Source organism: Onychostoma macrolepis, chromosome 15 (assembly GCF_012432095.1).
Source record: "Onychostoma macrolepis isolate SWU-2019 chromosome 15, ASM1243209v1, whole genome shotgun sequence".
NCBI classification, from domain to species: Eukaryota; Metazoa; Chordata; class Actinopteri; order Cypriniformes; family Cyprinidae; genus Onychostoma; species Onychostoma macrolepis.
Window position 1 is genome coordinate 17693340 of NC_081169.1, and position 26982 is coordinate 17720321.

At 35.0% G+C, this 26982-nt stretch overlaps 2 protein-coding genes across 4 annotated transcripts; both read right to left on the minus strand.

The window, feature by feature from the left end:
• Positions 1-1097: 1097 nt before the first annotated feature.
• On the minus strand, positions 1098-12527 carry slc47a4 (solute carrier family 47 member 4). Its single transcript, XM_058799726.1, has 18 exons — positions 12419-12527; positions 10374-10644; positions 9776-9877; positions 9591-9659; positions 7903-8051; positions 7730-7772; positions 7575-7619; positions 7386-7483; positions 7204-7301; positions 6503-6616; positions 6216-6283; positions 6005-6113; positions 5824-5899; positions 5569-5638; positions 3641-3773; positions 3248-3342; positions 3048-3146; positions 1098-2680 (listed from the first exon to the last, which is right to left on the minus strand). Exons 2-18 carry the CDS (start codon positions 10512-10514, stop codon positions 2378-2380), a joined length of 1812 nt encoding a protein of 603 aa, XP_058655709.1. The 5' UTR covers positions 10515-10644; positions 12419-12527; the 3' UTR covers positions 1098-2377.
• A 1731-nt stretch (positions 12528-14258) lies between these two features.
• Positions 14259-25254, minus strand: LOC131554383 (multidrug and toxin extrusion protein 1). 3 transcript variants are annotated; one of them, XM_058799727.1, is made up of 17 exons: positions 24816-25224; positions 24494-24595; positions 24195-24263; positions 23816-23964; positions 21103-21145; positions 20919-20963; positions 20555-20652; positions 19346-19443; positions 19111-19224; positions 18733-18800; positions 17948-18056; positions 17774-17849; positions 17626-17695; positions 15839-15971; positions 15451-15545; positions 14624-14698; positions 14259-14546 (listed from the first exon to the last, which is right to left on the minus strand). In XM_058799727.1, the coding sequence occupies exons 1-17, from the start codon at positions 24954-24956 to the stop codon at positions 14274-14276; spliced, it is 1758 nt and encodes a 585-aa protein (XP_058655710.1). In that variant the 5' UTR covers positions 24957-25224; the 3' UTR covers positions 14259-14273. The 3 variants fall into 3 exon arrangements, with proteins under 3 accessions (XP_058655710.1, XP_058655711.1, XP_058655712.1); XM_058799728.1 differs by having other exon boundaries at positions 24494-24608; positions 24816-24940; XM_058799729.1 differs by having other exon boundaries at positions 14407-14546; positions 15432-15545; positions 24816-25254.
• Positions 25255-26982: the final 1728 nt, after the last annotated feature.

The following is a 26982-nucleotide window of genomic DNA, read 5'->3' on the forward strand; positions in this document are numbered from 1 at the left end:
CTCATGAATTTATATTAAAAAAAGCAAATGTGTTGCCACAAACACAAATGACAAACATGAATATCAGGAACCTTTTTAAATGAATGTTATTTCATGGACTGAAAGTTGAAATGCACAACAATCTACTTTTTGCACGCTGGTGTAATTGAAGCCACCGTGAAATTAACATTCAGTATCCTTATTTTTGAAATAATGCAGTTTTTATTCTAAATGATTTATCAGTGCACATCATTTTTTATGCATATAATAATACATGTGTACTCATAAAATTACGTACAACCTGTCATTAAGATCTCAGCAATTAGCAAACAATAATGATCCAATCAATTCCAACTGAACAAAATCAAGTGCCACCCTATTTTTTTATTTATTTATTTTTTTTTTTCAAAAAATGTTTAACTCAGACATATGTTGCAATATGGAAGAAAACACTATCACAACTTTTGTTTCGTGTCGACTGAGACCATGCCACATTGCAATTATGACTTTCACATAGATGCCGTTGGATTTCACGCTGGACCAACGTGCCAGGATCTGGGGATGTGCATTTTGTATTACATTTTTGTATTTTATTTGTCCTTAGATGACCTGGCTCTGAATACAGCTGATATAGAAAAATAACCCCATACACTCTCTATATAATGGGATAGTGATTTATTGATCCAGGGATTGTCATTTGTGATAAGCTGCTCTAAGTCAGCTATGTGCAGTCTTTGCAGCTGTTTGAAAGTATGAATTAAATCTAATTATAGATTATCTTTTTACAAAAAAAAGGGAGTGCTGAAACCCCTGACTGCCCAGCACAGGGCATGTGTGTTTTTATATGTCTTGTTCAATTTAAATCATGTCACTGACTTTATCAGTTCCAATGAAACAACCCCCACTAATATCACTCTTTGCTCCCTGCAGCTGAATTACCCTTCCACATGTGACACTGACACTTATCTGAAAACAGTCCAGAGTCACAATCACATCAGACTGTTTAACCAGGAAAATTCCTATGATTAGTTCATCTAAATGGCCTATAGGTGGATCAAACATTTACATATAACAAGTTAGCAACAAACAATATGACAGAAGAGCTGTGGAGAGGCATATCAGCATATATGTGAATATATATTAGTAGGCTTAGGATAGAGCATTAGTATTTCAGACGGACAAAATATTAAAGATAAAAAGTAGATAATGTTGTATATATAAGTGATGCATACAGTTTATGCACAAAGCTAAAAATGTTTTACAGTACAAAAAGATGAAAAACTTGAAAAACCAAAATGGCAGAACAATAAACGGATGTCCTGCTTTATTTCTGACATACAGTACACCTTGTGGTTGTTCTAATTCATACAACAGTACAAATGGATCAGAACATTTGCTTTGACACCTTTTAGTGACCATTCTTTCAGAATGTGTTTTTTGTATTTAAAAACACAAGAGCCAAGGCAGTGTAAAGGGCTGTTCACACAGAAAGCGTTTGACTGTTGTGCATCTCATGCAAGACATTATAAAAATGCAGCACTCAAGTTAAAAGACACCAATTTCACTACTTACTATGCATGTTTTCAATGCAAAACCCCATTGTGCATGAATGGCCCCTGATGGAAAGAAACCCACCACAAAGTCTAAAGTTGAATTTCTTTTAACTTAAACACTGTGTTTTTAGAACGCTATGTTGAAACATGCCCATCTATTGCATGTTTTACACAGAAAACAACTGAAAAGCAGCACAGTGGAATTCATAAACGTATTCTGTGTGAACAGCCCCTTCTTGTGTCTTTCGCAGGACCTCGCGCATGATATGTAATTCCAAAGTGTGGTGCTTAAATTAAGCGAAGTTCAACTTTTAAAATGCATGTCTCTAGACCATGCTTTTTTTTTTTTATTCCACTGGCCTGCAACTCACACTTTTAAACAAATACGTGTTCTGTTTGAACAGCCCGTTATTATAGGCAGGCAGGATTCCTTAGCAAGGTTCCGAATGCAACTGACAACGTTTGCTTCGAGTTTCCACCATTCCACCATGTTTAATAATACAGATTTTTCAATATATGACAGCGGCTTTATAGAATGTCTTCTTTTTGGCAGCAATTCTCCAGCCGCTTGACTAGAAATGTCAACTGAAGAGATTATATGACAGTGTCACTGGGGAACAGACCTTTTCCTGCTAAGCTGCTCGATTTTCTTACTACTCGGCCTAATGCTGTGGACACAGCCAGAGCACACAGAATAAAAATATGATCATCTGTCTAGGTCAAAATATACAGCCTGAGACCAATGTGAAAATGCTTCAACTTTTCTAATTCAACACAATTTCTTCATTACCTCTCATGTTCACAGCATAGAGATATTCACAGTGAATCTATCTGAGGTCCAGGTTTCAAACGATACTCACTGAGATGGGAGTGGCTGTGGTAAAGTTTGAGTCCAAAGTAAAATTTGCACCAGCACCAGATATCTCAGGTAAAGGCACAATGAGATGGACGGCTATCCCTACAACTAGGATTAGAAGAGCAGCAAGGGTGGTCAGACCCCTCCTGATGATCAGCTGAGCGGTAGAGAGCAGAACTGCGGGCTTTTCCTCCACTTGAGTCACGTTTGGTCCCTCGTGCACCACAGTATGGTTGAGCCCCTCATCCTGGTCTTGAGAGCTCACAACCACATATCCATTCCCGTTCTGAAACTGTAAGATCCCATTCTTAGACTGCAAGCGTTTTTTTGTTTTGTTTTTTTTTACAATTATGTTTTTGACCCCAATGACTTTCATTATATGGACATGACTGTTGAAACATTCTTCATAATATCTTAATCTCTTCTGTGAAATGCAAATGAAGTCATAGACAGTCATCATAGGAACAACATGAGGATGAGCAAATAACAATTTTTATTTTTGGTGAACCATCCCTTTAAAAGTGTATGTATGAAAATCAGCAGAAATCATTGAATGCATTAATTTTTTAGCATGTTATTTTGTTTTTAGTTAATGCATTAAACTAGTTCTAGTTCTTGTTGATTATTTAAAAATAAAAACTACTAAGACAGAAAAATACCTCTGCATTGAGCACCACCTGGTAGAAGCTGTTGCGATGGTTCGGGGTCATTGCTCCATTTGCTGCTCCATTTTCACTCTTTCCTGTACGCTCAATTGCCTTTAAAAGAGAAAGAGCCTCTTTTAGTCATCAACTCAGCACATGATCATGAGCAGTATAATAAAAGAAAGGTGCCGTTTTAATAGACCTGATATGCCTACCTCTTCTGTCATTTTCTTCCAGTTTAATTTGAAAATAGCCACAACGAAAAAAATCGCAAGCAAAAATACTGCAATAAGGAGGCCCAGCCAAAAGCCTGAAAGAGCAGGGAATAAATGATTGTAAATATTAAAAGGTTTCGGTCCAAGACCTTCGTCAGGCAAACACCCTTTGGACCGAAACGTTGCTGCTTTAAAAAAAAAATTTGAATAAAGGGAATAAATAAATAAAGGTGTGCAGATCTTTTTTCCATTTTTTGATGGTACCCCTTGATCTTGCACCTGGCCAAGATATTTTCGGATGTGTGTACTTTTATCCTTTTGAATATTAAAAGGTTCCCTGTAATCGAATACCAGTGATTGTGACGAGAGTCAATATGATGCATTTAGACGAACCAGCAACTTGTAATTTAGCTGTGAACATCAAAACAATGCTCGATGGGAGTCCAATGCAGTAGTAGCCAAAGAGGTTAGCAATAGCGGCTATCTTCTGCTGCCCTGTGCCAAGAAGAATGCCCATGCCAACACCCTGAAAGGAAAAAAAAACTGTAATACAGGAACTCATAATATACACAAATACACACAAACCAACCAAAAAAATTACATATAATATAGCATGAACTTAATTTCTGGCAATATTGTCGGCTTGATTGCACAGACACTATTTGAAGAGAACAGAACTGAGCTGGATGATGATATCACTAAATCAACAATGAACTGACTTTAACTGAAAAATTGACTGTTTACTATTTTCCTCCTGCATTATTGACACACTATTTTCCTGTTTAACACTGTAAAGCTGCTTTGAAACAACCTGTATTGTAAAAAGTGCTGTATAAATAAAGGTGACTTGACTTGACTTGAATATTCATTTTAATACAGTAATTGCACACAGGCATATATATATATATATATATATATATATATATAACATAAACTTTTTTTAGTTCAACTTGAAGTACTAAAATAACTAAAACAACTAAAATAATGAATAAAAAATTATGAAAATACAGACATTTAAAACAACATGACAAAAACAACAAAATTACAAAAACTTTAACAAGTATATAAAAATATAATATAAATCTAATTAAAATATATGTTAAATAGCTGAAATAAAATATAATTTATACATTTTAAACATTAAATATAAAATAATTTAAAATATAAAATCTAATTTAAAATTTTACAAAAAATATGATAGTATATCAATTATAGTCAGTGTTGGGCTAGTTACTCAAAGAATGTAATATATTACTCATTACTAGTTACTCCTTTCAAAAGTAATATTGTTACTTTACTTATTACTTTCTGGCAACAGTAATTAGTTACACTACTAGTTACATTACATTTTCTTCACGCCCCACAGAAGTTGTAACTGTGTATCTTCCAGAAAAAATTATTCTAGAATGTTACTAACAACATATTTCTGCCTCATCATTTGACCAAAATCCACATTGGATCGCAGTCAGAAGTTATTACAAACACTCAGTAGTGATTGATAGTGGCATTCAAGTAGAAGTGTTGTATTCATCTCATTAATTGTCATGTGCAGCTTGAAGTAATTTTTCAGTTACCAATATGCGATTAAATTTCGTTATGTATTTTATCAAATCACATGAGTTTGTAAGAAACTGTTTAATTTTCCAAAAATATTTGTAATTATATTAATATAATGTACCACATGCTGATCAGAGGGATGTAATGCCAAAGTAAAGTAAAGCCACAACTTACACAACAGATCTTTTTTCCTGACAAAATCAATATAATGCAATATTTCCATCTGCTGAATGTAAGCTTTTCCATATTCCAAGCTTACCTGCTGCACTGGGGACATCACATGCATGTGCAAGTCATGAAAATTATGAAAATAAATCTAGGAATCATTTGATTGTTAGATTTTAAATCAGCGGGGTTGAGGCATCAAAAGTAACTAAGTAACTAAGCTGTTTTATGGAAAGTAACTGTAATATTATTACTGAAATCTTATTAGTAATTAGTTACACCACTAGTTACTGCAAAAAGTAATATTATTACAGTAACTAAATTACTAGTAACTAGTTACTGCCCAACACTGATTATAGTAAAACAATATTGCAACAAAGGCATCATAAGTTGGGCTTCTTTAGTTCAATTCATGCTAAAAAGTTTCTGAAGATTGGCTCTTTTAACTAAAAGGCAGGACTTTCATTCCTACACTCCTACACTTCTGCATTACAGATTCTCCCATTCATTTTAATGCAGGTGGTCCATTCTCCTCTCTGTCACTGGTAAAATGTTAAAAAATGAGAGAAGAAGAAAAAAAAAAGTTGTGTAGAACTCACCAGTATTCCATTAAAGAACTGAAGAGGGCAGTAGATGTTCAGTAGGTGAGACACAAGCTCTGCTATAGCCCTAAATATGACAAACATCACAAAACGGATAATTGAAACGCAGCTGTTGTTGATATTGTTTCTGTTAAATCTTAATTCTTAATTTGAAGACTGGAGTGTTTACAGATTTGTTAAAAGTGTACTTATGCCAACAAACATTTTGTATTAATTTTTTTTGTGCTTGAAATAATGAGATAAGTGGCTTACTCATCGGAAGTGAATATGTAGCCAATGACTGTTTTTGTCGAGCCCAGAACAAAACCTTGAAAGATTGCTATAACAGCTGGGGAACAAAATGAACATGTTTACATGCCATCAATTGGTGTAGCATATGACTAAGTGTTATGAAAGGCTTGCGAATGACTGATATGTACAGTAATGTTTTTACCTGCACTGATGAGAGACACCTTGCTAGTGAGGATGGCAGCAGCTGTTTCGCCAGCGCCAAGTGCGTTTCCCACACGAACACACGCTGCACCTTGCATTCCTAATGGGATCTGGCATATAAGAAAGGAGGTGAACAAAAACAGCACCATCATGAAAAGGAAAAGGCACATTTTTTATGATATTATGAATATTCTCAGATCATCCAAACACACCATGTAGTTGATGTACGCCAGCATTATAACCACGTGTTGAGCAGCCAGGTCCACCTCACTCAACATTCCTGATGGGAAGAGGAGAGTTATTCATGAGGGAATGATTCAATGAAACAACAATATTAAAAGCAAACTGGTTAAGTATACAAACATAAACATATTTTTTTCTGTATTGTGAATATGCCACTGTTATTTTATCACTATTTATATACTATAATAGTTCTTGTCAATATTTTACATTTGTTTTTTTAATGGTTTTAGTTCACTATTATAACCATGGAATGTACCTGCCAAGAAGCCTCCAACTTCATAGATCCACCATTCAAAACAGGTCATCAGTGTGCTGGGAATGGCCAGCTTCATGTAGGACCCCCAATCCTGCAAGGCTTCTGAAGACCACCCTTTTGGAGGAAATGGAAAACAGTAAGAAATGAGCCACAGAGTAACTATTTTCCCCCAAACTCTAAAAGAAATTCTAAGTCTGAGTGTGTTTTGAACCTTCATGACCCAACCAACCTTCAGACAGGGACCTGCATAACAAGCTCAACAAGCTGAATGGACAAAGGCGCTCTTCATAAACTTTCCTATAAGCGAATCATTTTAGTGAGAAGCGTTAGTCTGAGTCAATTTATTGTCTTGGAAAGTCTTATTCAATTTAGTTAATGGGCTCGTCTTTTCTCTGCCATATGCGGAGGAATATATATATATAGTGTATGCAAGAATTATTCCAGTGAATCGACTCCCAGTAGACGGCCGTGAGTCTAATTCAATTTAGTGAATCAAATCATTCCAAACGACGCGCCCCGCATTATGCTTGAATCCGAATTATTGTAGGAAAATGGTTCGCTCTAAACAGCATTCAAAACGTTATTTTGTTCCAGAAAAAGACTAAAGTAACAAAAAGTAGCTTGACTAGGTAGTTTAAAAAAAATAGTCAATCAAGTAGCTTTGCAAACTACAGTTTTAAAGTAACATCCACAAAACTCACCTCCCCAAGTTTTTTCATGGAGCCTCTGCCAGCGGATGAAACAAAACAGGGCAAAACAATTAAAAACTTGAGCAAAGGTGTTTGCAGCAGCAGACCCACTAAAAATGAACAGAAAAAATATGAAAATACTGAAAACCAAAGACATGTGACACATAAATAATATTGAAAATATTTATACTCACTAGACTCCAAAATCCCACCAGTACAGCAGAATGTAGTTCACTATCACATTGGCAACATTGGCAATTGCAGATGCATACATCTGAGGCTTGATCACTCCCTACAGAGGGTTCATGAGCATTACAACATCAACATACAAGAACTGAATGCAGTTATTAAGTTATCATTTCCTTAAAAAACATTTTATGTACCTGGTTCTGAAGATAAGACAGTTGCAGCTGATACAGAAACACTGCCTGTAATACAGAGAGGATGAGGATGAACAGCAATGTATACAAATAATTATTTGATTTGAGTTCATCTGGGCTGGAAATGCAATCCATAATCATCCATTAGTGGACCTTACCGGAATTGCTGGCAAATATGCAACCACATACAGCTGTGCAATCCTGAGAGAGAGAAAGTGTCAGTCAGTCACCAAAGTGTACTCTAGTGCATCAGTGTTCAGTTTAAGCATTCAACAGTCAATATCAATCCAAATATGTTCAGTCAGTGTGTGTTAAAGAGTGCGCCGGTCACCTGGCCACCTCAGGGTCCTGCCCCAGATAGAGAAGGAGAGGCTGGGTGTTCACAAGCAAAGCCCAGCAGGGCAAACTGAAGAGCGTCAGAATTACGATGCCTCTCTGCAGGATGATGCCTACACGGAGAAGGTTCTTACCACCGAATGTCTGAGGGCAAGATGCTATTAACTATTAGTTATTTTACTATACACTCTTAGAAAACAAGATACAAAACCATCACTGGGACTGTAACTTTTCAAAAGGTATTAACATGTACTCTTTGGGTATGTAAGTGAATAAACATTAATATGTAATTTAAAGTACTAATATGTGCCTTTAAGGTACAATTATATACCGTTATGGAGATAAATAAGGTACATTTGAGATTTTTTACCTTTGCTTCAGTGAAAGCTTTATACCTTTTACTCTGACGTGTGTTAACCTAAGTGTCACGAATCTGGTTCATGGTCTTCCGTCCACTCGCCATCAGAGGTTGCCCTTCCTTCATATTGACTCTTATACCACACAGACTGTTACATGCCACTCCGGACTACAGTTCCCATCATCCATTGCACTGATTGCACATACACAGCTGAATGCACTGATCACACAGCTGTCAACAATCACATGCTCTCCTGAGAGCCATTGCACACACTACATAACACCCACTCAGATCCTGTTCAGATCGCTGAGTATTGTCTAGCGTTTAGCACTCTCCTAGTGTTAGCTACTTAGAAAGCCTTTCCATGTTGAGTCTCCTGTATCGTTCTGCGTGTATCACTCTCCTAGTGATAGCTGCCTTACGGAGTCTTGTTCTAATGTAGTCTAGTCTTTTCGTATTGCTTTGTTTCTTGGTTCCTGATTCCTGCCTGTGTACCTTGGCTTTACCCTTGTCTTGCCGCTCGGACTCTGTCTGTACCTCGTCTGGACTATTGCTCGTGTTTCTGGATTACTCTTCTTGTCAAGCCCTCTGGATTCTGTTCGCCGATCGATGACCTACGCCAGCCCTAGAAATGTTCTTCTGTTTTGCCCGTGCCATACCTGTTTGCTAGTGTTTCGACCCTGCCTGTGTTTGTTGACCACGTCTGTCAATAAAAAGCTTGCACATGGATCCGCACGCCTCACACTTCTGTTACACTAAGAATGTCTTATGACTATAAATGTTATGACAGAATCTTGTTTTTACCAATTACTTTAACTGATCTATAATGGAAATAACGCATAAAACCCACTATTTATGTCGATTTCTTTGCATAATGTTATACAGCACAGACAATATAACAATTGAGAATCATTTGTATTCTAATGCCTTTGAAGTATTTTAAAATAAACAAGACAAGTTATTTATAGACCTTAGTAAGGTTAGACGCCATATTGAATTTCACACAGATGAGAATGAGGCTCTGACAGATAAACTAACAGCAAGCACTGAATAAAACTGATAGATAACAATTTTCACATCTGTTTATGGAGTTTTTGTCTACTGAAAGATTTTTTCGGAAAGACCTTTTGTCAGCTGAACAACAGTACAAGCCATTAAACGCACTGTACTTCAGTCCCTCACAGCCTCATTTTCATTACTGTCAAAAATTGTATGATTCATGGTAGTCCTTTCATTATCTAATTCTTTTTTTTTTTCTTTCATTTCAGGCTTTTGGTTTATTATTTTTTAAAGCAGTTGGAGTGCTATTTGTATATAAAACACACCTGTGATACCAGAGTGTCACATGCCAAAGCAAGTCCCAACCCCGTCGCTGCAGCTGTTACATTTATTGTCTGGAAAACAAATTGAACACATCTTGCTTAATGCTCTATAACTATATTGCACATCTTCATAATGTGGTCCATAACACATATTGGCTGGCAGAAGTTTTGAATCGAACAGATCTTACAGCTGAGGCCATGGCGTAACCTGCTAGCACAGTGTTCCCCAGGCGGCCACAGAACATTGTCACCACAAAGAAAAGGAGGAAATTCAGGAACCGGCACACAAGCTAAGAATACAAACAAAGAAATATTTAGCACAAAATGAAGATCAAAGTTCTGGTCTCACATGGATTATGGCTGTGAAAGTACATAGTCACATGGATGAAAAACAAAGCACATCTGTGAAGATTCATGAGAGAATTTAGCTTGTAACCAATTTCTTTAACTGATCTTCTTTTGGAAATATCCCATACTCTTAATGTGATTTCCAGTCTATTTATGACAGGCGTATTTTTATACAGTATTTATTTTATGCAAGATGCAAGACATATCACACATTATTATGGATGCATTTAACAATCAAGAATCAACTCATCCAGGATTAATTTATATTCAAATGGACATGCATGAAAGCATAATACAAACTCTACCCAAAACAGATCACGGTCTATTCAGTAATGGATCATTTTTGTATAAGCGGCTGCATTTTTCTGCCAGCTCTTTACTATTCACACAAAACAAGCATAGCACATTATCATGATGTGTATGTGACAGACTCCTCACCAGGGGTCCAGTCATGCGCAGGATGTGGTATAGCTCTTCTCTATACACCAGAGGGATGCAACGCCTCACGAAACCACAGCAAAACAGCTTGGCACTGGGCTCCATTGACACGGCATCAGTTCTGGGACTCGAGGTGTCCATGATCTTCTCAGCTGTGATCCTCGAAGACACTGTAAGAGGCCTGGCTTTGCTTCATAGACTGTAAGCAGCCCTTCTACCGCTGTTCATTCTTCAGGTCCGCATTCAGCACCTTTGAAAGCTTACTGATTAACTGAGGTGAAGACAATGAGAAGCTTTGATTTAATCCACAGGATGGGAGGAGGATGTTTGCAATCCCAGCAAAGAGTTGCATTGTGTGACGATAGATTGCTTCACAAGATCAATCAGTTATTTTTAAAGTCTAATTACAAGTTGATTAACAACTGTATTTACAACATATAAATGTAAAAAGAATAATGATTATTTTTTATTATAGCCAGTATTGAGTTGTGTTGAATATTTATAGTTCTGTGTATTTAACAGCAGAAGACCTCCAGCTCTAACTATGTAACCCATGCTTGAGTTACAGTTGGCTCTAGCTCCACCACAACAACAAAGTTGCTACTTAGAAAAAAAAGCTTTACATATTACTTATTGTTGCTTAAATTACTGACTTATTGTTTCGCATCTTGGTGGAACGTTTACTAGTGGAGTGTTCTCTGGAGTACATATAAAAACTCTACACAGCATTCTCAAAAAAGAAAGAAAGAAAGAAAGAAAGAAAGAAAGAAAGAAAAAAGTAAGTATTAAAGTATTACATTTTTATGAAAGTACTATACTGTTCCTCAAGTAAAGAAATACTAAAAATTACTATTAAAATTCTTACAAAAATATTTTTAAAGACATTTTTACTTTGAAATTGGATGCATTAAGACTTTTACATTGTTATGAAAACATATTTGAAATAAATGCTGATCTTTTGAACTTATTTCATCAAATAATCCTGAAAAAATTTATTATGACTTATACAAAAATATTAAGCACTGCACACTGAGCAAAATTAAGCATATTAAGCAATAATAAAGCTGTTTTCAACATTGATGATAAGAAATGTTTCTTGAGCAGAAAATCAGCATATTAGAATGATTTCTGAAGGATCATGTGACACTACAGATTGGAGTAATCATGCTGAGAATTCAGCATTGCTATCTCAGGAATTACATTTCAAAATATATTAAAAGAGAAAACTTTTTAAACTGTAATCATTTTCACAATATTGCTGTTTTTACTGTATTTTTATCAAATAAATGCAGTCTTGGTGAGCATAAGAGATGTCTTTAAAACATTAAACAATACAGGGTGTAAAAGCTTATACTTTGCATAAATCTTATGCTACTAAATAATCTCCAGTGTTGGGAGGCAACTAGTTACATGTAATGGAATTACATAATTTAATTACAAAATAAAAGTAATTGTAATCAGTTACAGTTACTGAGAAGAAAAAAAAAAGCGTAATTAAATTACAGTTATGAAAATGTTAAGGATTACAAAGGGGGTTACATCAGATTTTTTCATACACTCTTTTATTTCCTGTATGGGTTTATATATAGCTATGCTTCATTTTTTTAAGACTAACTGTTTTTTCCAAGGCATTTTTAGATTCCAGTGTGTCCTTTCATAGCTATGCAAAGATTGGATTTCAAAAACAGTATCATAGCTAATAAAATATTTCTTGGTATGATTTTAAATATGTATTTAACCTCAGAATAATCTCAGTAAGTCTCATTTTGTCGTGGCTGTGCTTCAAAGAGGACACTGGATGCCCATTTTCCACAAGTTGGTATGATTCTTTAAGGTTTTTACGAAAGGTCTGCAACATTGGTTAAAATTCCTCAGTGGTCATGTTAAACAACACCCTTTTTACCTTGCTCTGTTCACAGTGACTCATTTCGGGGGATATCCCTTTAAATGCTAATGAGCTCTGCTCACCTTGCCCCTCTCTTCTGTGGAAGAGCAATGGCGTTTTGCAAATAATCATAAAAAATATAAAGTGTGATGAGACTTACTTCTGGAGGTGCAGCTGGATCACGAACAATGGGTACTGATCTATCCTTGAGTTTGAACTTTTTAACAAAACCTGCCTTGAATTGTCCCTCATTCAGAAAGTAATCAAAAAGTAATGAAATGTAATCAGTTACATTACTTTAATAAATTAATTGAAAAGTTACCCTACTTATTACATTTTAATCTGTAACCTGCTACACTTCCAAAGTAACCTTCCCAACACTGATCATCTCGTTCTCAGGTTTTTGATAGTCCACATGACCTTTGGTCTTTTCACTGTCAGTTACCTTCAGATTACAATGACAAATACTTTTTGCCTTATGCATGCCATTTACTTGTTATCTCTCTTTTCCTCTTTTTCAGATCCCCCTCCATTAACCCATATGAAATGATTCATCCAGCTGATCTTTCAAGCTAGAGCCACAAACAGACTTTAACATTTAAAAGCCAAGATTTGTTTATCATTACAACTGGCTTTCGATTGTTGTTTGCCGGTAATGTCACTGTAATTGTAGATCTATTTTGGTTTGTTTCTTCATATAGTATATCTCACAGCCAAGAACATTTACAAACAAATCAGTGAATCATCAATCGGGTTCCAAGAATTAATTTCATGAGTGACTAATAACTAAACTGACGTAAATTAGAATCACATGTGTTGGACCATCATGTACAGTAGATGCGATTTCATAAAAAGGATTACTTTTTTAAGGAGAAAGGCAAACATTAACATGTTTTTCCCTTCCTCGGTGCCTCACACCAACCTTTGAACCAGTGTGATGTTCACAAAGCTGAAAGTTCTGGCAAAATTTCAAGAAAAAGAATAAGAAAAAAGAGAGAAAAAGAAAAAGATGTTGTAACAGGTGCTCTGAGTTCCAATAGCTGGACTTTTAATATTGCAAATGTGTGATGAGTAACAAATTATACATGTATGTCATTTGAGTAATTTTAATTAAAACTTTTCTATCATTTGCCAAATAAATATTGTGCAGACAGCAATTTGTCTCCTTTTATTCATTTTTAAATTATGTTTAAAATATTAAGGATGTGTGCTAAGGATGAATGAATATCAGAACATTTGTTTTATCATTTTCACCTTTAATCTGTTTTTTCAGATTAAAACAAAACAAATCAAATCAGGAATGCCTGATTATATAAAATATGATTCAGAGACTGCTCGTGATTGAAAACTCTGCAGGTGTGTTTGTTGCATATGTTCAAAAATACATGTAAAAAGTTCTTTGTATTTTGTTTCTTTTACAAATCAGAAATTCTAACATGAGTAAAATAGGAAAAGGGTACAAATCCCAGATTTTTTCTAAGGATTATAGCATTTTCCTTTCTCATTACTGCAGAACATGGTCAGCAGATGAGACTGTTTCATTCAAAGTGACTGTAAAAATGACTTTCTGCCCCATGAATTCCTGGGGAAAATGTAAAGATGTGATAGATTATGCTACCAATGTTGTTCTCAAACGATTTCAGTCAAACATGAGAGTCCAAAACATCAGTAAACACTGCTGCTGCCAGCTGGGAATTTAAAAACTGCAAATAAAATACAATTTTGAAAAACCAAAAGTAAATTTCCAAAGTAAAAAAAAGAAGTCTGCAGGTTTTCAAATAAAACATTTTATAATATTATTTTCTAAATCAGTGTTTTGTCTTGTTTTCCAATAAAACAAAATACTCTTAAAACCAAATATATTTGCATTTCTGTTAGTTACTTGTTTTAAACCGCAAGTATGTTATGCTTCAGAAATTATTAAATGTGTTTTGGAAACTACAACTTTCTAGAAAATGGCTAAACAGAAAATACCTAAGATATATGTACGAACAGCTACAGCTAGGCTATGGTTTTCATGCTGAGATTGAAGTTGAATGGATGAGAGATGAAGGTGTAGTAAAGTTTGAGTCCAAAGTAGTATTTGCTCTGACAGCATAAGACACCTCAGGTAAAGGTACAATGAGATGGACGGCTATTCCTACGGCTAAGATGAGAAGAGCAGTGAAGGTGGTCAGACCCCTCCTGAGGATCAGCTGAGCGGTAGAGAGCAGAACTGCGGGCTTTTCCTCCACGTTTGGCTCCTCGTTCTGATCATTGGAGTTCATTCTCATGTACTCATCCCCATTCTGAGAGCAGACAAGACATCAAGCTCAGTTTCCAGAGATGTTTTGTGTTAAGATACAGTAAAAGTCATCAGACGTACTTCTCTGTGCCTCGCTGTGAGACTACCTGGAGTTGGCATTGCAGGGATTTTATGCTTTCCAGCTCTTTCCACTGCCTGAAATGTTATGGATGTACCAAACATAATGCCATATTATTGATGAGAACAGAAAAGAATTAAAAGCATGGAGATTTGAACTAAAATTACACTTGCATTTATGGAAGGAAATAACTGTAATTGCAAGACAGCAAAAAAAAAGAAAAAAAAAAAGCTTTACTCAACAATCAATACACACAACACATCAGTCTTTGCAGTGTAAAGCTGAATAAAAAGTCAAAATTCACAGTGTAAATAAACTCATAAGATTAATACATAAAATAATCAGATTTTTATAATAATAATCCTTTAATCTATAATACTAATAATAATTTCTATAAAATATTTTTTAAAATAATGTATTCAATGTAATTATTACTTAATGTGATTTAATTTTTTTTTTTTATTCGTTTATTTTCTATTGACATATGTGCAGTACAAGCTACTGGCCAATGTTAAAAAACAGCTTTAATAAGCTAATTAGACATTGTTTTATCAAACTCACATTCAGTCTGGATCCATTTTGGTATGTAAAAACAATTTTTTTATAATCTGATCAAATCCTCATGGACTTAATCCAGTCTCATCCTATATTTTGTTTCCTCACTGACTACCTGTTTCACTGAATATCTGTTTTCAACACATTATGAAGTAAAATAGACTGTGAATTGCAATTCATTTTTACTAAACATCTTAAAAAGATCTTTTGTAAAGATGATTACTAAAAAAAAAAAAAAAAAAATAGGAAGCACACCTGAAATACTGAAATATACCTCTTTGGTCACTCTCTCCCAGTTGAGCTTAAAAATGACTGCAATGAAAAAACTGGACTGCACACATACACAAATGAGAAGTCCCAGCCAAAAGCCTGTGAAAGCAAGAGAGGACATTGCTGTAGGACAGCTGTTATCTCATTACAGAAATGTTTTAATGAATGCTGTTCTGGGTGCTCGAGATGCATTAATGCAATTCTGCAGGGACCTGTACTGCGTCCACTGATGTTCTCTACGTGCTTCAACCCAATGAAATTATGATTTAGAAATCAGATGCTAACATGGTGACCACAGAAGATGACAAGGTCACAGAATATCAATGAGTATAATGACTGACAATTTGAATTGTTAATAAGATCACAGCATGAATAAATGAAGGAAAACAAACCAACAACGTCTAATTTCGCAGCAAACATGAGCGAGGTGCCAAGTGGAAGTCCAATGCAGTAATACCCAAAAAAATTAGCTACAGCTGCAATCTTCTGCTGCCCAGAACCCAACAGAATACCCATGCTGACACACTTGAGGACAGAACAAAAGAATACATTTAGACATATACATTTTTGCATTTACAGACAGCCTTCCAGATGAGCTAAACATTTAACCGAGCAGCAAAATTTGCATAAGATTTTTTCCAAGAAAATATTTTCTTACCCAATTGGCAACTATATTCTATATTGTAGTTAAAATTATACTTCAAAATAAATAAATAAATAAAAATTCACCAATGGGGTGAGAGAAAAAAACTTATTATCCATTTTATATGTTTTGTTTACTGTATATATTTATTGCCAAAAAACATTGTTAGCAAATTTCACTGAAACACACTCAATTAAAGGACCAGTTAACCCCAAAATGAAAATTATGTCATCATTTACTCACCCTCATGTTGTTACAAAACTGTATAAGTTTCTTTCTTATGTTTAACACAGAAAAAGATATTTTGAAGAATCAAACAGTTGTTGGTCCCCATTCATCCTATGGAAGTCAATGGGGACCATCACCTGTTTGATTACCAGCATTCTTTAAAATATCTTCTTTTATGTTCAACATAAGAAAGAAACTCATACAGGTTTGGAAGGACATGAAGGTGAGTAAATGATGACAAAATTTTCATTTTTAGGTGAACTATCCCTTTAAACATTACGTTGTATGTAGAAAGACTGAAATAGTATTTTCTTTTAATTTTGTTTTAATTACAACTTTGTAAAATCATTATATACTGTATATACTTTTTAAACTTTAAAGGAACACTCCACTTTTTTTGGAAATAGGCTCATTCTCCAACTCCCCCAGAGTTAATAAGTTGAGTTTTACCGTTTTGGAATCCATTCAGCCGATCTCCGGGTCTGGCGATAGCACTTTTAGCATAGCTTAGCATAGATCATTGAATCCGATTAGACCAGTAGCATCGTGTTCAAAAATGACCAAAGAGTTTCGATATTTGTCCTGTTTAAAACTTGACTCTTCTGTAGTTATATCGTGTACTAAGACCGGCAGAAAATGAAAAGTTGCGATTTTCTAGGCTGATATGATTAAGAACTATACTCTCATTCCGGCGTAATAATCAAGGAACTTTGCTGCCGTACCATGGCCGCAGCAGGCGCAGTGATATTACGCAGCACCTGAAAGTAGTCCCCAGCTAGGTACCTGGTTATAATATAGCTGGGGACTACTTTCAGGCGCTGCGTAATATCACTGCGCCATGGTACGGCAGCAAAGTTCCTTGATTATTTCGCCGGAATGAGAGTATAGTTCCTAGCCAAATCGGCCTAGAAAATCGCAACTTTTCATTTTCTGCCGGTCTTAGTCATTTTTGAACGCGATGCTAGTGGTCTAATCAGATTCAATTATCTATGCTAAGCTATGCTAAAAGTGCTATCGCCAGATCCAGAGATCAGCTGAATGGATTCAAAAACGGTAAAACTCAATTTATTAACTCTGGGGGAGTTGGAGAATGAGCCTATTTCCAAAAGAAAGTGGAGTGTTCCTTTAAAACAAAAGATATATATATTTATTTATTTATTATTTATTTATTTATTTTTTACTTTAAAAAAACAACAACAGTACATTTGGAAAACACAGCCATCTAAAACCATGCATAAAAATAAATCACTTGTCAATTCTTCTAAAAAAAAAAAAAAAAAAAAAGTAATAGCAGTGTAAAGTACTCACAACAAGACCATCAAAGAACTGAAGCACACAATAAACGTTCAAGAGTTTGGAGACGAGCACCACAATATGCCTACAAAATAAGACACAATCACAGTACTGTTTAAAGAACATCATCACTGCAAGTCTGATTTGCAAAACAAATACCTACCCGTCTGATGTAAATAAGAAACCAATCACAGTTTTTGTCGATGCAAGCACAAGACCTTGCAAAACAGCCAAGGTAGCTGCATCCCAAAGATAAAGAAAAAGAAAAAGGACATGTCAGACATGTGCAGACAATGAAAGATGAATGTGTCTCAAAGGAATAAGACTGTTTGTAAACCTGTGCAGGTGAGGGACACCTTGCTGGTGCGGATTGCTCCGGCCGTATCTCCTGCTCCGAGTGCATTACCTACACGCACACACGCCGCACCTTGAATCCCTAATGGAAACTGGCATCCCAGGAAAATACATTACTGTTCAGTTTTTATGTTTTGAAAGACATCTCTTATGCTCACCAAAGGCACTTTAAAAAAAAAAAAAAATCAAAAATACAGTAAAATATTATTATAATTTAAAATCACTTTTCTATGTTAATATATTTTTATAAATTCCTGTGTTGATAAAGCTGAATTTTCAGCAGCCATTACTCCAGTCTACAGTGTCACATGATCCTTCAGAAATCATTCTAATATGATGACTGATTTGATTCTCAAGAAACATTTCTTATTATTAGCAATACTGGAAACAGATATTGCAGTTATGATTCTTTGATATTTAGAATGTTCAAAAGAACAGCATTTATTCACAACAGAAATCTTTTGTAACATTAAAAATATCTTTACTGTCACTTTTGATCCATTTGATACATCCATGCTAATAAGCAAAAGTTTAAAAAATAAATAAATAAACAAAAAATCTTGTTGACCCCAAACTTTGAACTGTAGTATATGTGTCAACCTAGTTGTTCATAATTTATGAGTTCTCTAATAAATTTTACATACTTTGTTTGTCTGGTGATGTATCAAGTAAATCACTGTTTGACAAGGGACATAGTGGGAAAACAGAAGCATCTGTTATATTCCTTCAGGAACTTTATAATTGGGTAAATATTAGGGCTTAAATTACCATGTAGTTTATAAAAGCCAGCATAATGACCGCATGTTGAGCTGCCAGATCCAACTCTCCTAGCATGCCTGAAAGAGACGGACATAAAGGAATGCGTTTCACAGTATTATAATGTTGCATTAAAGTGCTTTCTCTCTGTGCTAAAGCTTTTACACAAGTATTTTCTATTTTCCTGAAGCAATCACGCATGAAAAATCTTCTGAGGCCAAAATTAATAACCTAAACCACATTAAGCACTGTATCCAAACAGACATTTTAATTGGAGGCCATTCTTCATGTCTAGGCCTAATAAATTGCACAGTTCAATTCATTTTCTAGGCAGTGGTTTCTGTGTATTAACATAAAGGTTTGTTTTCGGCTTTAGTCTTTAGAAAGCACCTGCTAAGAATCCTCCAGCCTCATAAATCCACCACTCAAAGCAGAGCATCATGGTACTGGGGATGGCCAGTTTCATATATCCATCCCACTCCTGCAGTGAGTCACATGACCAGCCTGTGGAGAGCAGAGAAAGATATCACAGACATAGAGTGGTATTTCATGTATTTATTTTAAACAATATAGTAAGTTTGTCTGGTTTATCTATAAGTTTAACTAGCTACTGTAGTTAGCCTACCTCCCCATGTTTCAACATGGAGCTTCTTCCAGCGAATGTACAAATAGAGGAAAACACAAATATAGACCTGAGATATGGTATTGGCAGCAGCAGATCCACTGAAATACAAAAGCCAGCAAAATACATGACTGTAAAAATGGCACAGTAGTTGCATGTCCTTGTATAGATTCAAATTTAAGCAGTATCAAACTAAAACAAGTGTAGTTGTTCCGAATATCAGAGTACGATTATGATTACGATTAATACTGAATAACTTACACTTTAGTTACAACATGGTCAGTGCACAGCCAATGAGTGGAGCTTAACGTTCAGCTCCCCCTCTTTGGATGTAATGGCTAGTGCTTGAAGGTTCAGCCACACCCTAACCCTAATTAGGTCAAGCTCCACCCTCCCATTAGATCCATAGAGGTGGAGCTGGACTAGGACAAACTCCACCCATGTCATTTGGCTCTCCATTGAGCACCGCCTGAGTATTTTTACTCTGCTTACAAAAATAGTTCCAAACAGAGCCATAGTAAGAAGCATATGGAAGCATCTTTCTGCCACATAAGAAAAAAAATCATGCTGTGGTAAGTCATAATTATGAGACGAAAAGTCAAAATAATGACTTTAAATGGCGTAATTTTTACATAGAGTTGATATTGTGAAATAGTCATAATTATAACAGTATTCAACATTTTTATTTGAATATATGATTATATTTGGAATTTTGATTTAAAAAAAATCATAATTATGACAATAAGTCAAAATTATGAGATAAAAAGGCAAAAAATTACTTTTTCTCAGGCATAAGACATAATTTGACTTTTTATCTCATGACTTTTTAAGTCAAAATTTCAACTGGTATGTCATAATTTCGACCTTTAAGGCTATAATTTCAACTTTTCATGTTTGTGTTTTTCATCAGTGTTTTGAATGAATTGCTTTAGTGAATTTTATTGATGACTTAGTCATCAGCATTTTTGATCAAATTGGTCTAGCAAAGGATGCAATAACACGCTCATAAAGACAGTAATTTGATTTATTCCTAAATGAATCAGTGTCTTCGAGAGAATCTATTGAGTAAACAGTTAAAATGCTCAAACAGTCACATTACTGCATGATTAAATATGTTCAATCTGTTCCGTTAACCGGAACTATTGAGTAAATAACCAATACAGCATGACTGTGTATAAATGATTGACAGGGATTGCAACCCTTCAAACTTACTATAACCCAAGGTCCAACCAGTTCAGAAGGATATAGTTTGTCGCCACATTTGCAATGTTGGCTGCAATGGCTGCATACATCTGAGGCAGAATCACTCCCTACAGGCCCAAAACAACCACTGTTAAACCATCCTTTGGATCTACAATCACTGATGTGACATTACATTGAGTGACACACATGAAGTCACTCTGTATCATACAGCGAGATGATCTCTATCAATAAAGATCATACCGTAACCGTTGGAGGCTGACTGTGATAGTTACACAGCTCTGCAGGTTTTAAGATCTTGCATGCAACAATGCTTTTTGAAAAGCTCGGCTAAGGTGTTTATCTACACTTATCTGCCAAAAAAAAGGTTACATACCTGGTTCTGGAGATAGGCTACTTGCAGCTGATGCAAAAACATAGCCTGTGTGTAAAGAGAGAGAATGAGAAACTCTGCTGGTTGAAGATGGGGTGTGTATATATGTATTATATTTCAAGCTATATCATGCAAATTATGTGACTGTGCTGGCAAGAGGAAAATGATGCTATTTTTTATGACTCACTGGAACTGCTGGCAGGTAATAAACCACATAGAGTTGAGCTATCCTGAAAAGAAGCACATTAGTAACTGTGATATAGAGGACAAGGCAACACGAATCATTTTAAAAAGAGAGCTGTGAGTTATCATACAGAAGAATAAATCTGCTGCGCAGTGTCATTTCCATCTTGGCCTGCATCTAAATTGAGTATTAGAACGTGTGCCTGTGCACATTAAAATGCCTCATTTAACACCATCGTCAATATTTATTTAGGAAAATATGTTACAAAATATATTTGCTGAGGATAGGAAGGACTGTCATTTTCAGACACTATCTTGTTCGTACAAAACATTGGGGATCTATAACTTTACACTAACATGAATAAATATTGCTTTTTTGGTTCTAGTCAAAATGATTTATTCATTCTAAACAACAATGAGCCATTCAGCACATACTTTTTTTAACACAACCTAGTGTTGGCCAGTAAATAAATCATTATTTTTGTTTTGTTATCCAGTAAAACAATAATGTCTTAACCAGATATATTTTCTTGAAGCAAAATGTTTTAGAGAATAAATCTTGAAGCTTTTTCCCACTGAAAAATATTTGTTTTTCTTGTTTTTAGTATAAACCTCAATACATTTTGTTAGACATTCACCCAAAAAATGAAAATTTGCTGAAAATATAGTTCAAACAGCTGATAAAAACATCACAATAATCCAGAAGTAATCAACATGACTCCAGTCCATCAATTAATATCTTGTGAAGTGAAAGCTGCATGTTTGTAATCCAGCATTATTATGAGTTATGGATTGGTATTTTGGCCGGAAGTGATAGAACCTTAATGATACATTTGTTTTGTTTTTTACAAACACGCAGCTTTTTGCTTCACAAGACATTAATGTATTGACTGGAGTCGTGTGGATTACTTGTGGATTATTGGGATGTTTTTATCAGCAGTTTGGACCCTCATCCTAAAGGCACCCTTTCACTGCAGAGGATCCATTGGTGAACAAATCATGTAATTATCGGGTTAGACAACAAATCATTTGTAGCCTATTTTTACAAATGGGAATACAACGAATTCATAACAATGTTTTACATTCAAGCTACCCGTAAAATTTATAGTGAAAAATTCTTTAAAATCATCTGGAATGCAATAAAGTCATTTTTAAAGCATTTGCTGCATGGATTAAAAAAATATATATAGGCAAATAATTAATTTACATATCAGACAAAATTATGTTGCAGCAAATCCTTTAAATTTGAAGGTATTCAGAGCAGAGCAACAAAAAAACTGAAAAAATATAATTTTCCTTATTTTTATATTTTGGACTGTGATGAAAAATGACTCACCACCTCACTGGACATGCCTTAAAGAGAAATGCATCTTTACAGATTACATAATGAAAGAGCTTTTGTTTTCGAATTGAATTATTTCGTTTTAAAGTAGTAATTTAAAGCTTTCTATAGATATATTTATCATATCTGTGACTCAATTTGTTGAGTTTCACCCCTGTTCAAGACGAGAAGGCAAGCGCATCCTCTGTTTTCCTATTTATTTTATAAAAGCACAACGTTTTGTTGATATTGTGTATGCACACAAATAAAAGTAGACCCTTTACAGTTCCGAATGATGAATTACTCTTACCTTTATGAGCAAAAATTACAGCGTATTTGAAGTTGTTTCCACTATCAAGAAAAAAATGCAAGTGTTGACAGCTCTGGCGCCTCGATGTCCTGCAAAGTGTGCTTCAGCTTCCACTCTTCACACAAACCATTAGATATGCGCCTAATACCGCACATTTATATAGTTTAAACATTTAAACTAACATTGTGATATGCTTGAATTGTTTTATATCTATAGTTTTTATTTTAGGCAAGTCGAGATGATTTGAGAAGGCTAAATCGATCATAGGCTATGATCAGCTCTGTGTGCCGCTGGCCGCTTGGTCGTTACTTAAAAAAAAAAAAAAACTTACCTTTAACGAACAGAAAATGCTCCAAACGTTTTTCTAAATTAACTTTATAAAGAAACAAAACGAATCCTGCAGGTGCCCCTGGCCTGAAGGTATAAGTAAATGTTCAGTAGATTTAATTAAAATCCATTAAATGATTCCTTTAAAATCAGGAAAAGCATAATGCTAATATGGTAAGACATATAAAATAAAATACAGGTGCATCTCAATAAATTAGAATGTTGTGGAAAAGTTAATTTATTTCAGTAATTCAACTCAAATTGTGAAACACGTGTATTAAATAAATTCAATGCACACAGACTGAAGTAGTTTAAGTCTTCGGTTCTTTTAATTGTTATGATTTTGGCTCACATTTAACAAAAACCCACCAATTCACTATCTCAACAAATTAGAATATGGTGACATGCCTTTGCAGGTATTTTGAGTTGATTAGCTGATTGGCATGTCACCATATTCTAATTTGTTGAGATAGTGAATTGGTGGGTTTTTGTTCAAAATTATCACAATTAAAAGAAGCAAAGACTTAAACTACTTCAGTCTGTGTGCATTGAATTTATTTAATACACAAGTTTCACAATTTGAGTTGAATTACTGAAATAAATGAACTTTTCCGCGACATTCTAATTTATTGAGATGCACCTGTATATTGTAATATCTAACAACATTTTTAATATGAACAAAAAAATTTAATATATTTAAAAACATTACTTAAAATTACTTATTCTAATGAAGATTTTAATTTTTTTGTAGTGAATCACCTGGCCACCTCTGGATCTTGACCCAGCAGCAGAAGGAGGGGCTGGGTGTTGATGAGCAGACCCCAACAGGGCAAACAGAAGATCAGGAGGATCAGGACACTCCTCTGCAAGATTATGCCAACACGGCGCAGGTTCTTCCCACCGAAGGTCTGACAAGAACATGAAATCATAACTCAGACACTTAAAATGTATTCTGTATTCCTGCATGTCTCATATGGTACCAAATATAGAATTTCAGCAGAATGTTATGTATTTCATGTTTCATTGCAGGAGCTCCAGGGGGGAATGCTTTATTTAGCTTTTTTTCCTAATTCAATTTATGTTTAAATCCCATCTCATCCTGTTGGACCCCACTGCATAGCCATACATATTTTCATACCTGAGAGATAAGGGTGTCAGCCGCCAGCGCAAGACCTCCACCTGTAGCTGCAGTTGTTATGTTTATCGTCTGATAAATCAGAATAACAAGCATCAGCTTCTTCTCAGCCATGCTCTGAACTACTTCAATACACAAGCTTCAAAACCAAAGGTGTGTGATACGTCAAACCCCCGATGGCTGAACCTTTACAGTACTGTGCCAACATTTGCATTTCATACACCAGTGTTTCTGTTTTACCACAAAGAAAACAGTACGTAACACTCCAGAGAAACAATATGCAGATTGAAACATAAACTCACAGCTGAGGCCATTCCATAACCAGCCAGCACACTGTTTCCCAGGCGACCGCAAAACATTGTTATGACAAATGGCAGGAGATAATTCAGAATGCGCGATGCAACCTAGAATGACAACCTGAGAATTCTCAGTGGATGAGAAGTATATGAGAGCACTGAGCTATATGGAGGAAATAATGACAATTCTGGCTGGCAGATTTATTCTTTGCCACATGAGGTGAAATTGATATAGGCTAAAACTTCCAAAGTTTCCTTTATGTTAATATGAATAGATTAATATTTTATATTCATACATGAGTGTAAGTGAGAGAGAAAAATTTCATACCAGGGGTCCGGTCATGCTCAGGATGTGGTAGAGCTCCTGTCTATATACCAGAGGGATGCAACGCCTCACGGATCTGCAGCAGAAAAGCTTGGAACTAGACTCCATTGAAGAAGCTTCAGTCCTGGGACTTGAAACATCCATGATTTCCTTAGACCTGATCTGCAGTGAGGCCAGATGCACGGCAGGGGACAGTCCCGCTGCTGCAGCTGTGTTGCTAACAGGTCAATGTAGCAAAGTTTCACCATCTTAAAAGCTTACTGATTATACGAAGCATACGAGTGGAAGGGTTTAAATCTGCAGCTAGATGACCTAAATTCAGTAGAGACTTTTACTTCTTGAGAATGGTTAAGATGGGAATTTGAGGAATATATTCAGCATGTGCCAGAAGAGTCAGGATTTGGTTGACAATGTTTACATTACATTTATGTTTAGTCATTTATCAGATGCTTTTATCCGAAGCGACTTTCAAATGAGGACAATGGAAGCAATCAAAATCAAGAAAAGAGCAATAATATGCAAGTGCTATGACAAGTCTCAGTTAGCCTAACGCAGTACATGTAGGAATTTTTTTTAATTTTTTTATTTTTGTTAATTGCATAATAAATGAAAAGAAAACAAATAGATAGAATACAAAAAGAATAGAGAAGCTGTTTTTTTTGTTTTTTATAAAGAAAACAAGCAATTAGGCTAGTAAATAATGACAAATTTAGGTTACCTCATTGTTTGTTGTGTTTTGACAGCTTTAAAAAGCTGCAAAAAGACAGTAAAAAATGCTATTATTAAAATCCTCTCATCATCTAACAGTGGAACACTTAAGTGCTAAACAATTCGTTAATAGAATCATAAGGGCCTGGAATCGTTCCAGATTCTCATCCCTGTTACGTCACTGTTATTCTTCCACTTAAACTAGAACTTGAGGACAGTGATTCGATTTCACAGCATGAACTGCACACAAGAGGGGGCAACAGAGCTTTAATTATTGGCCTACTGGACGTTCTTCGTAACTTCATAATGTAAGAGGTGTTACGTCCTATGAGTGTCTAGGGGTTGTTTTTCCAGAACGTAACAAATTAAGTGTTTGAAGAGCATTTGTCTGGGCCCTGCCACAGCACCACAACAACAAGATCTGTTTTAACAGCATAGCTGGGTTTCTTTGAAACAAAGTACAAGTTGAGAGGGAAATAAAGACTTCAGAAGGGGGCAATGCCAAAATAACAAACAAAAGTTTAGTCTAACTTGAGTTAAATTCTCACTAAGTCTCTCAAAGAAAAGAAAATCAACAACAGAATGTACACTCACTCCCTGTCTAGCCACAAACCACGAGAAACATGCATGGGGTTACAAAATATGGAAGCATATGTGCAGCAAAATTCAATTTGAAATGTAATATACAAAATGGCAATGCATTTCTGTATTTAAATTTACATTTTCCCATTCATATGTGCAACATTTAGTGCAAAATGAAAATTCAATTATATCATTTAAATTTGCCATTTTCTACACTAGTTTTAATATGCAAATTAAACACGTTTTAAAGCTATATAAGTTGCAAAATGAAAATGAAAATGTATTACCCAAATTGAATAGATATGTTTAACATATCCAAGCAAAAACTGTAGCAAAATAATCATTTAAATGCTGTTTTTCCTAAATGCATTTAAACTTAGGGGTAGGACACTTGGGATTGCATTTTCATCGTGATACCGCGTGATAATTGTAGCAAAATGCAGTGAGAGAGAGAGAAAAAAAGATATACATTACTATTTTATATTTTTGCAGTCACTTATGGTCATCAAGCCTGCATTTATTTGATCAAAATTTTTATATACTTTAAAATACATTTTATGCAATGCTGATTTATTAGCAACATTGGAAACCAGTCATACTTTTTTCAGGATTCTTTGATGAATAAAAAGTTAAATAAGAACAGCATTTATTAACTTTTGTAACAATATACACTTCCGTTCAAAAGCTTGCGGTCAGTATTTTTTTTCTTTCTTTCTTTCTTTCTTTTTTTTTCTTTTTCAGAAATTAGTTTTTATTCAGCAAGGATTTGTTAAACTGATAGAAACAGTGATAGTAAAGGTCGATATTGTAAGAAAATATCTCTATTTTGAAATAAATAATTAAAATAAAAAGCAAAAAAATTAAGCAGCACAACTGTTTC

Coding starts and splice junctions, on each gene's coding strand:
- slc47a4 (XM_058799726.1), bottom strand. CDS start 10,514: ATGGACACCTCGAGTCCCAGAACTGATGCCGTGTCAATGGAGCCCAGT. Junction 7,773..7,902: donor CAGGACCCTGAGGTGGCCAG/GTGACCGGCGCA, acceptor TCTCTCTCTCAG/GATTGCACAGCTGTATGTGG. Junction 6,114..6,215: donor TGGCGTACATCAACTACATG/GTGTGTTTGGAT, acceptor CTTATATGCCAG/ATCCCATTAGGAATGCAAGG.
- LOC131554383 (XM_058799727.1), bottom strand. CDS start 24,956: ATGGATGTTTCAAGTCCCAGGACTGAAGCTTCTTCAATGGAGTCTAGT. Junction 23,965..24,194: donor CTGACACCCTTATCTCTCAG/GTATGAAAATAT, acceptor TGTTCTTGTCAG/ACCTTCGGTGGGAAGAACCT. Junction 21,146..23,815: donor CAAGATCCAGAGGTGGCCAG/GTGATTCACTAC, acceptor GCTTCTTTTCAG/GATAGCTCAACTCTATGTGG.